The following is a 9,643-nucleotide window of genomic DNA, read 5'->3' as shown; positions in this document are numbered from 1 at the left end:
CATTAATGGGGAAGTGCTGCAATACCACACATGTCCTGTTGCAAGTTGTGGCGCTTTTATTTACCCCCCATTAATGTTTTTCTCATTTTGGGTGACCCTTTATATTAAATGAATCGCTCTCACGGGCTCTCATGATTGGAGACACCATTACGTGCAGCCCTGAAAACAGCTCCTATGCATTACTTTATACAAGATATTCCTGAGGGTGAACACAGAGTAGATGGACTGCTAACAGCAACCAATCAGACGCCGGTTCTCATCCTCGTAAACCCCTCAGGATAGTGAGAGCAGTGACTTGATAGGTTGATGACATTGGCAGCGCCTGCACTTTGTCTCCCACGATGTGGAATAAAGTCGCAGTGAACCGTGTGGAAACTGGCGCTTGTGACACTACGTACAACGGGGGCAGCAGACTTTCCAGCAGCAGCGGGGGTAATAACAAGCATTCCTAATTTTCCCTAGTAGTAGAAGGCTTCCGGCGCGTCAGAGGGGGAGTCACGTGACTCCGTGCTATATAAACACGGCGCGCTGGCGGCTTATAGTCATTATCTCAGAGTATCTCAGGAAGGAGCGTGGTCCGGTCATGGCCGCTCAGCTGTCACTGGTGTGGAGCATCCTACTGCTGTGCCTAGGTGAGTTGGGAGCTGTCCTGCAGGCGTGTACAGGGTTAACTTTGGATTCTCTGGGGTGTGTTGTGCTTTGTTTTATGTGGGTTTTTTTTTTTTAGTGATTTTATGCTTCAAGTTCTCACCCACCTATTATTTTTTTTTTTTTTGTTCTTGCTGTATTTTCTTTGGTATTGTTCTAAGGAGCTCTGGCTTTTCTGTAGAAGTCTTATTACTGTACTTGTCCCTTGATCTTTGGCTGTTCTGAGCCCAGTGTGTTTATATAGTGAGAATATTCCCCATCACTTGTACTACTGCTGTAGAATGGTTCCTATTCCCCTTGGGTGACTCCAATATTGGGCTGTTTGTGTATTATCAGCAGACTCTTGTACTAGTGATGTAGGTTGGTTCTCATCCCATTTCTCTCTCCTTCCCTATATTGTCCTGCAGACTTCTCCAATAGTGTGTGTGTACTGTCAGCAGACACTCTTATTGATGTGCATTGCTTCTCCTTCCCCCCCCCCCCCTGTATTGCCCTGTGGATGTCTCCCATTATTTAGCTTTTTTTTTTTGTCTGTGTACTGTCGGATGCTTGTACTATTGATATAGTTTCCCATTCCACCTCAGACTTGTCTAATATTGGGTTATTGTCCATATACTGTCAGCAGACACTTGTATTATTGATGATGTAGATTGGTTCTCATCCCATCGTCCCCATATATTACCCCACAGCCGTCTCCAATATTGGGTTATTGTCCGTGTACTGTCGGTGGATGCGTGTACGACTTATGTAGGTTGGTTCTCATTTCCCCCCTCGTATTGCCCATTGGACGTCTCCAGTATTGTTGGTGTGTTGTGTTGTGTGGGTTTTTTTTTTTTTGTTTTTTTTTTTTTTTTTTTTTTCCTCTGTGGATGCTTGTACTATTGTAGGTTTGTTCCCATCCCATCCTCCCCCCTATAGTGCCCCGCAGGTGTCTCCAGTATTGGGGTTTTTCTCTGTGTACTGTCGGATGCTTGTACTATTTTCCCATTTTCCCCCTCGGACTTGTCCAGTATTGGGTTATTGTCCATGTACTGTCGACGTATGCTTGTACTACTGATGTAGGTTTGTTCTCATCCCATCCTCCCCCCTATAGTGCCCCACAGGCGTCTCCAATATTGGGCTGTTTTGTCCGTGTACGGTCGGCGGACGCTTGTAGCAAGTCCCTGCTTGTCCAGTACTTTGTGAATGAAGTCTGCAATAGTTGCCTGATGAGTAATGTTTGTCAAGCAAAATCAATGACCGCTCTTTAACCCTCTCCACACCTGAAATTTCCATACTGATAGGCAGGACAGAAATGGTAACTAGTGCTGCTTATCTGTTACCATTTTTGTATGTGATATTAATCTGCTTCTTTAGGTGTTGTGTAAAACCAACATATAGGACAGCCATATGTATATTCTTCCTCTTTATCACCTGTATGCTTACCTTGTACCATTTTAAATCCACAGCGTGTAAATTCACCGTACGTTGTTCCGAGCTGAACTCCACTGAAAACGAGGTCCGGGTGACGTTATCTAGGGCAGGTGACAGTGTCTCTGCCAGGTTGCAAAATGCCCATGAAGCTGACTATGATGAATATCATGAAGATGAGGACCTGTCTGGGTACTATGTAGATGACTCTATACGAGGTATGTAGCCTATCGGAAGCGGCACTTACTCAACATCACTGTTGCCCCTGCAATATATAGCTCATCAGACTAAACCTAATTACTATCCACACCTAATGTCCGATGTGAAAAGTTTATTGCTGTAATTCCTTCTGCTATCTGCTCCTTGGAGCTCTGTGTTCCTAGAAACACTGCAGAGGTTTTCTCTGCTGCCAGGAATGAATCGCAGAACTCCAGACTTGCTATCTTTTCATCAGCATCTGAGATGCCATGTTTAAATCTCACCTTAATAATAAGTTCTAATCGAGTAAGCACTACTATGCTCGGTAGTTGTAATGAGTAGCTGGATGCATGGATGGGTTAGACTCTTGCGCCAAATATAATAGAAATCAATGGGCAACGCTATCGTTTTTCCCGAAGATCTTTGGCAAAATGCTCACGGACCTCATTGCCTTCCGTTATATTGAGTAGAACCCATCCATGCACCCTACTCCTCATTACAAGTACCGAGCACAAAGGTGCTCACTCAACACTATCTGTTCCCATGGATTATTACTACCTAATATCCAATGAATCAAATACTGTAGTTCCTTCATACTTAACATCCCTCTGCTAGAACTGTGCTGTTAACTACAGACCTGTTTCTAATATCCCATACATCTCTAAACTCCTGGAATACTTGGTCCACTCCTGTCTAATCCGATAACTCTTGATACATCTTACTGACCCTCTTAAAATTGTCCCCCTGTTTTCTACTGTTGATGGCCTACTAAAACTGCTCTTACTAAAGTATCTAATGATCTACTACTAACAGCTAAATCTCTAATGGTCCCGGCTGACTCTCCTGGATCTCCTCTGCTCCATTTGACACTGTATCACCAGCTCCTCCACTCTATCGACCTCAGGGATACTGCTCTTGGATATCCTCCTGCCTCTCTGACCTTCACTATCTCTTGCCAGCTCCTCTTTCCCTTACTGTTAGGGTTCCTCAGGGTTCGGTCATAAACCTCCTTCTGTTCTCTATACACTGCCCGTATTGGACAAACCATCAGTAGATTTTATTTTCAGTACAATAGCTATGCTGATGCCACCCAATTGTACACATAATCTCCTGCATTACTATACAATACCAGTGATTCTGTCTAAAACTTTACTTGTTTCCTCCCTCTATTACTACTTGCTTAACTTTCTCCTCCTTGAGTAATTAAGTCAAATTTCCCTGATGTTTGCTAGCGCTAAACCATATTCTAATGCAGACTGTTTATTGCAGTCTGTATTCTGCATAACCATATCATAGCCAGTCTCCTGCCACCTTTCTCATCACTGGATCACCTGCCACTTGCATTTTATAGTCTTCCCACTAACCAGATCATTTGTTGACCTTGTAAATAACACATAGAAATGTGCTGTGCACCATTGATTGTTACACTGAAGTAAACTTGCTTGTAACCAGGCACATCTGCAAAGACGTGCCATACAAAGGGCAAATTCTCAACGTTCCCCACTGCATGTTATGCATACTAATGGATTTACAACATGGTGACGCAAATACACTGTACCTGAGATTAATGAACTTTACTAGTAATGCTTTATGTGGGCAATAAAATGTCTAAGCTTGCACTAGCTAGCCCTTTATACACTCACCAGTGTGCATTACATTTCCTCAAGGAGACTTGGCAGCTGCATAACGTGGTAACACTCAAAGCGGATTGTAAAGCCTCACCTCAGTGACTCACTGCAGTAATGAGACATGTCTAATGCACACAACCGGTGACACGACCTCCTCCCAACCCTTCCTTCAGGGCTCTTCTGTACAGAATTTCTCCCATTCCTGAAAGTGACATTTCCGATTGAAATGAGACAGTTCGTGCTCCTGGAGAGAGTGAAAGAATGTGGAAAGGAAACGGCTCTCAAGTTACCGATCCTTCAATGTGTGACATCTAGATAGATCCAAACTTGTTAATCATCAAACCTTGTGTGGGATACCGCATATAAGCTCAGTCATGCCTCTAAGTTGTGACTAACTTACCAATTTTATAACTTTGTAAACTTATTAGTAGGCTTTGGTTTGAGCTAGATGGTAATTGTCCAGGACTGCAATACGTTTAAGGCCAGAGTCACACTTGCGAGTGCCTCGCGTGTAACTCGCGCATTGAATCACTCAGCACGGACTCACTCTCCTGACAGGAGCGGGTCGGTTGCATGTATGTCTATGCAGCTGAGACGCTCCTGTTCGGAGAGTGTGAGTCCTTGTCGGGTGATTCAATGAGAGACTCGCGCAAGTTACATGCGATGCCCTCGCAAGTGTGACTCTGGCCTAATGTGTGTAATGTGACTCCCTGCAAATCCAAATGGGTCAGTTGGGTTTGTGATGGGGAGAAGTCTTGCAAGGCAAATTTCCCCCTGCCCTTCAAGTAACTTTCTTATTGGCAGATTAGTAGATATGACAAGGTGCTGATCAGTTCTTTCTTTTCCAGTGCAAGCTGTGGTCAAGCCAGCTAATGGGGAAGTGCCTGCCACAAAAGTGGAGAAGAAAAAGGCAGATAAAAAGAAGGCAGAAAAGAATAAAAACAAGAAAAAGAAAAAGACCCCCTGCCAGACGACACATAAGAACTTCTGCGTTCATGGAAAATGTCGCTACCTAGCAAACATATCGGAAGTCTCATGCAAGTGAGTAAAAGTCTGACCTGCGTAATTCCCCTGCACACATCTGTACAGATGGGGCTTGGTATTGCTCTGCAAGTGGCAGGAATATATTGGTATAAGCTGCAAACGAGCGTTAAAATCTATCCTCCCCAAGATCATTGGGGGGGGGGGGTGGAAGACTCCCTTCCCTCCCCCAAATTGCCAATGGATAAGCACACAACTGACAGCATTTTGTCTGCTCTTCCTATAAATTAAGAAAAAATATATTATATTATATTACACCAATCTTGCATTCAATAATGGTTTTTAGCAGTTCTGGTTGGAAATGTGTGTTTTGTGCATTTTACAGACCGTTGTATTGGTTCTTTTCATTTGGGTGCAGAAGCTCTTGCAGTGTTAATTCCCCACCCCCATGTATTGCTGCCAGCTGAAATTTCTTAAATGACATTTCTCCATTAAATGAGTAACCCAGAAGGAATGTGCCAGACGGTACTTTCAGGCTCCTGTATTCAGTGATATGCATGGCCTTTACTCTAGATTTTAAATTATCTTCCTCTTTGAATATATTTCAAAATTTGGCACAGATGATGACCAATGCAGTTGTGGTCAATGCTCTAATGTGAGTCTCTTTACAGATGCCATGAGAACTTCTTTGGTGAAAGGTGCACAGAACAATACTTGAGAGCGGGGACCACAGACCCTCATGAGATGACTACTACAACGATACTGGCAGTTGTAGCAGTTCTACTATCAACAATCAGCATTACAGCCATAATCATAATCATTGTTATACAGTAAGTATTTAGGCTGATCTCTAACATTAGTAAAATGGATCCAATTGTGGTTCATTACTTAATGTGCATTGGCAAAATCCCACAAACTCTGTAAACTTAAAGGGAACCTGTCACCACTTTTTTGGCATATAAGCTGCGGCCACCACCACCGGGCTCTTATATACAGCATTCTAACATTCTGTATATAAGAGCCCAGGCCGCTGTGAGAACAAACCCTTTATAATACTTAAGAGTTGTGCGGTTGGCTATATGGGCATCGCCGGTGCCGACACCACATCTTTCAGCCATCTTCGTCCTCTTTCAAAGCCTGTGTGCATGACATGTCTACGCCATACACTCACTGGTCCTGCGCAGGAGCACTACAATACTTTGATCTGCCCTGCTCAGGGCAGATTAAAGTGCGCCTGCTCAGGACCTGAATGCTGGCGATTTGTGTATGACGTCGGACGTGTCATGCACTGCGGCTAGAGAAGGAGAACCAAGATGGCCAAAAGAGGCAGTGCCGGCACCGGACAACGGAGATGCCCATTAGGCCCACAGCGTGAATGTTAGGAAAGTATTATAAAGTGTGTTGTTTTTTTTTTTTTTTTTTTTTTTTAAATCTCCCAGCGGTCTGGGCTGTTCTATACAGAATGTTAGAATGCTGTATATAAGAGCCCAGTGGTGGTGGCTGCAGCTTATAGGCCAAAAAAAGTGGTGACAGGTTCCCTTTAATGTTGCTGACACCTACCATACCAAATATTTTTCCTTCTCTCAATAGCACACGAAGGAAGTATTCCTCCTATGATTGTGAAGCAGAAGAGACAAAGAAATTAGGACAAGAAAATGGAAGTGAAGATGTCTGACTTGAGTGAGTATGCGAATATAGATGCAGTGACTTGTGCTGCAAATACATAACCTGTGCACGCACCCTTAAATCAGTTGATGCTCTAGAAAGATGTCAATGCATAAATATTTCCCCCATATCCAGTCCACTAGTATATCTTCTACCATGGATAACAATTCCTGTTCCTAAAATGTCTATATTGGTAGGAATACTGAATTAGTTGCTCATAGTGCAGGTCCATGCTGCCTTAAACAAGCAGTGTTAGCACCTAGAGAAGTCTTCAAGTATGTGCAGATCCTGCAGTCAGATCAGGGCTCCTTAGTGTTCAATGTTATTATTTTGTATGATTACTAATTCGCAACCATGTGAATGACAAATTTACACACACTGTGCTAAAATGGAACTTTGGTTTTTAAGGTTTTATCCTGAACTTAAATACCAGTTTAGCACTTTGCTGGATTTTCTGATGAAACTTTAATATTTAAAATATCTGAACACTATACACTAACTAACTTTTATTTCTCTAGATTGCCTTCTGGACTTGCAACAAAGCACTGCCACACCTCGTGAATGTGAAGATGAATGGCTTCGTTTTATGTATTTGTTTCTTTTGTATATTTATTGTATTTATTATTTTATATATAAATCTAATATTTTAAAAAATAAATATTTTTATAAGTTAAACTAGTCAACTGTCACTTTCCTGTGTTAACACTAGAGTAACTATTTATTTTTTTTCTTCTCAGTTTGCATGCAAATAGTAATTTTAATATGCTGAAATCCATATCTTTCTGCCATTGGACTGATATTTCATTCATGTGTAAAATCTGTTCTAAATTAGACTTTCCCATTTACTGATGGCAAAACAGTGTTCCTCCTAGTTCTATGGAAATTTTGTAGCAACTGTATCCAATGTGTTAACTGTATCTCCTATCTCAGCAATGGGAATTTCATGGAAAACAAATTTTACCCATGAACAGTGACAGATCTTTCCAAGCAGTGAAGACAATGGCTGGAGACCAGATAAGGGCAGTGCCTCCCTGCCTAGTCCTGAAGCAGATGAATGACAGGTCCTTCTCATATGTACATGTATTGGCTACAGCAGCACTGAAGTACCAGCCAGGGGCAGCACCACTCTAGTCTCGGGCTACGGTGCCTGGCTGGCTTGCAAAAGTATAGTCTTCTCTGAAATGCCTGGAGTATTTGACAATTTTTCCTGGCTGTAATTATGCAGCATGAATCTCTTGCCTGACAGTCTTGATCACTATTGCATATGTATTTTGAGGTGATTCCTTAAATTGGTAATGGTGAGGTAACCTTTTTGGTAAGTGCCTTATGTGATAAACTATAGTGATTATCAAATGGCAAAAAATATTCGGCTTCGCGAATATTCGATGAATAGGTTGCCGCTATGTGAATATTTGATGCGCAATGTAAGTCTATGAGAAGCCCGAATAGTTGCTATTTGGCAACTACTTGGGTTTCCCATGGACTTACTTTGCACATTGAATATTCGCAAATAGTCTAATAGCGGCGAGCTATTCGTCGAATATGGGAGTAGTCGAATATTTGAGGTATTCGGTCATTCCCAGTAAACTACATATGCACTTTACCTATGACTAGATACAGCATGCAATATTTTTACGTAAAATTATATAATCAGAATAGCATTATTTTTTATTGATATAGGTAAAAAAAAAAAAACGCTGGGGGAAGGGGAGCCAGCACTGCCTATGAATGGCATGCAACAATGTGTAAAATTCATTCCTACTGTAATAAAGCAAATGAGATTTTTATTTATATATATATTATTTTTTTTTTTTTTTTTTTTTTTTTTGTGCAAACTATTGATCAGTGATTTGAGCCAAACAAATACCCCCACCCCTGCCACGTCACCGCATACCTCCTATAGGGGGGACCCTACTTTATATTATAAATTACTATTGTGCCATACGGTCTCCTATACTGATCAGAACCATATAAAAGCAACATGGGAGCGGTTCAGATATGTCTCGGGTATGTGTTGCTTATATATGGTTCTGCTCAGTATAGTAGACCGTATGGCACAGTAATAATTTATAATGGGGTGGGGGGGGCCCTACTCCTATGAGATTTGCTGTGGCAGGGGAGGATCAAATCATTGATTAATCATTTGCAAAAAATCTCATTTGCTTTATACAGTAGTAATGAATTTGAATTTTACACCTTTGTTTCATGCAATTCATAGGCAGTGCTGGCATCCCCCTCCGGTGGGAAAACAAACACAGCGCAACTACAGCCTCTTTATACTGACTTTCTGTTTCAGGAAATGACACTTGTACACTAGCCTCAATGATCAGTCTGACATTCTTACCCATTCCAGTTTTGCTTTGTGACACATTCATTTGTAATATTTCAGGAGGTTTCCACATTCCTGTGGATTGGTGATTAGTTGTGGATAACATTGGAATCCCTTAGTATTAAACCATGTAAAATTTTTAATAAAACTGCTTGGATATATTCTTTTATATGGAAAACCAAGACTAAATTTGCCAGGAAAAGTTTTTTACAAAATTAAAACCACCTCACCCTATTACAAGGAATCTGTCACCAGGCTTTTGCCATCTATTCTGAGAGCAGCATAATGTAGGGGGCAGAGATCCTGATTCCAGTGGTGTCACTTACTGGTCTGCATAATGTAGTTTTGATAAAATGACCGAGTAATCAGCAGTAGATGAATATTAAATCATGAACTTGGTACAACAGCTAGGTCTGCAGCAGAGTTTTTGTTGTGTGGTTCCTCACCCCCCCCCTCCCCGCCCCACATTAGTCTGCGCTCAGATGAGGTAGCAAAGTCTTTGTGACAGATCTCCTTTTTAATGGCACCTGTTCAATTTTTGAACAAGACTGGGCAATTTACCCATTAGGCCAGGTTTTGTGGTGTGTGTGTGTGTGTGTGTGTGGTTTTTATATATTTTAAAAAAAAAAGTAAATGGTGTCATTCAAAAGTACAACTAGCCTTGCAAAAAAGTCCTCACACAGCTATATCGATCGAAAAATTTAAAGTTATGGCTCTTGGAACAGAGGGCAGAAAAAAACAATGCCAGGTCCTTAAGGAGTTAATGTCATGACTTCATACTACA

The 9,643-nt window shown here is 41.6% G+C and overlaps 1 protein-coding gene across 1 annotated transcript; it reads left to right on the top strand.

The window, feature by feature from the left end:
* The first annotated feature begins 554 nt into the window (after positions 1–554).
* AREG (amphiregulin) lies at positions 555–7,208 on the top strand. Its single transcript, XM_075337245.1, has 6 exons — positions 555–632; positions 2,097–2,276; positions 4,733–4,925; positions 5,537–5,695; positions 6,456–6,545; positions 7,049–7,208. Exons 1-5 carry the CDS (start codon positions 584–586, stop codon positions 6,538–6,540), a joined length of 666 nt encoding a protein of 221 aa, XP_075193360.1. The 5' UTR covers positions 555–583; the 3' UTR covers positions 6,541–6,545; positions 7,049–7,208.
* Positions 7,209–9,643: the final 2,435 nt, after the last annotated feature.

The sequence above is a fragment of the Anomaloglossus baeobatrachus genome, chromosome 1, assembly GCF_048569485.1.
Source record: "Anomaloglossus baeobatrachus isolate aAnoBae1 chromosome 1, aAnoBae1.hap1, whole genome shotgun sequence".
NCBI classification, from domain to species: domain Eukaryota; kingdom Metazoa; phylum Chordata; class Amphibia; order Anura; family Aromobatidae; genus Anomaloglossus; species Anomaloglossus baeobatrachus.
This window is presented reverse-complemented; position numbering and strand designations above follow the sequence as displayed.

What these genes read in the sequence shown, in the direction of transcription:
- AREG (XM_075337245.1), top strand. Translation starts at nt 584, where the DNA reads ATGGCCGCTCAGCTGTCACTGGTGTGGAGCATCCTACTGCTGTGCCTA. An exon ending in TGTAGATGACTCTATACGAG is followed by an intron (nt 2,277 to 4,732) that starts GTATGTAGCCTA and finishes TTTCTTTTCCAG; the next exon opens with TGCAAGCTGTGGTCAAGCCA. An exon ending in ATATCGGAAGTCTCATGCAA is followed by an intron (nt 4,926 to 5,536) that starts GTGAGTAAAAGT and finishes GTCTCTTTACAG; the next exon opens with ATGCCATGAGAACTTCTTTG.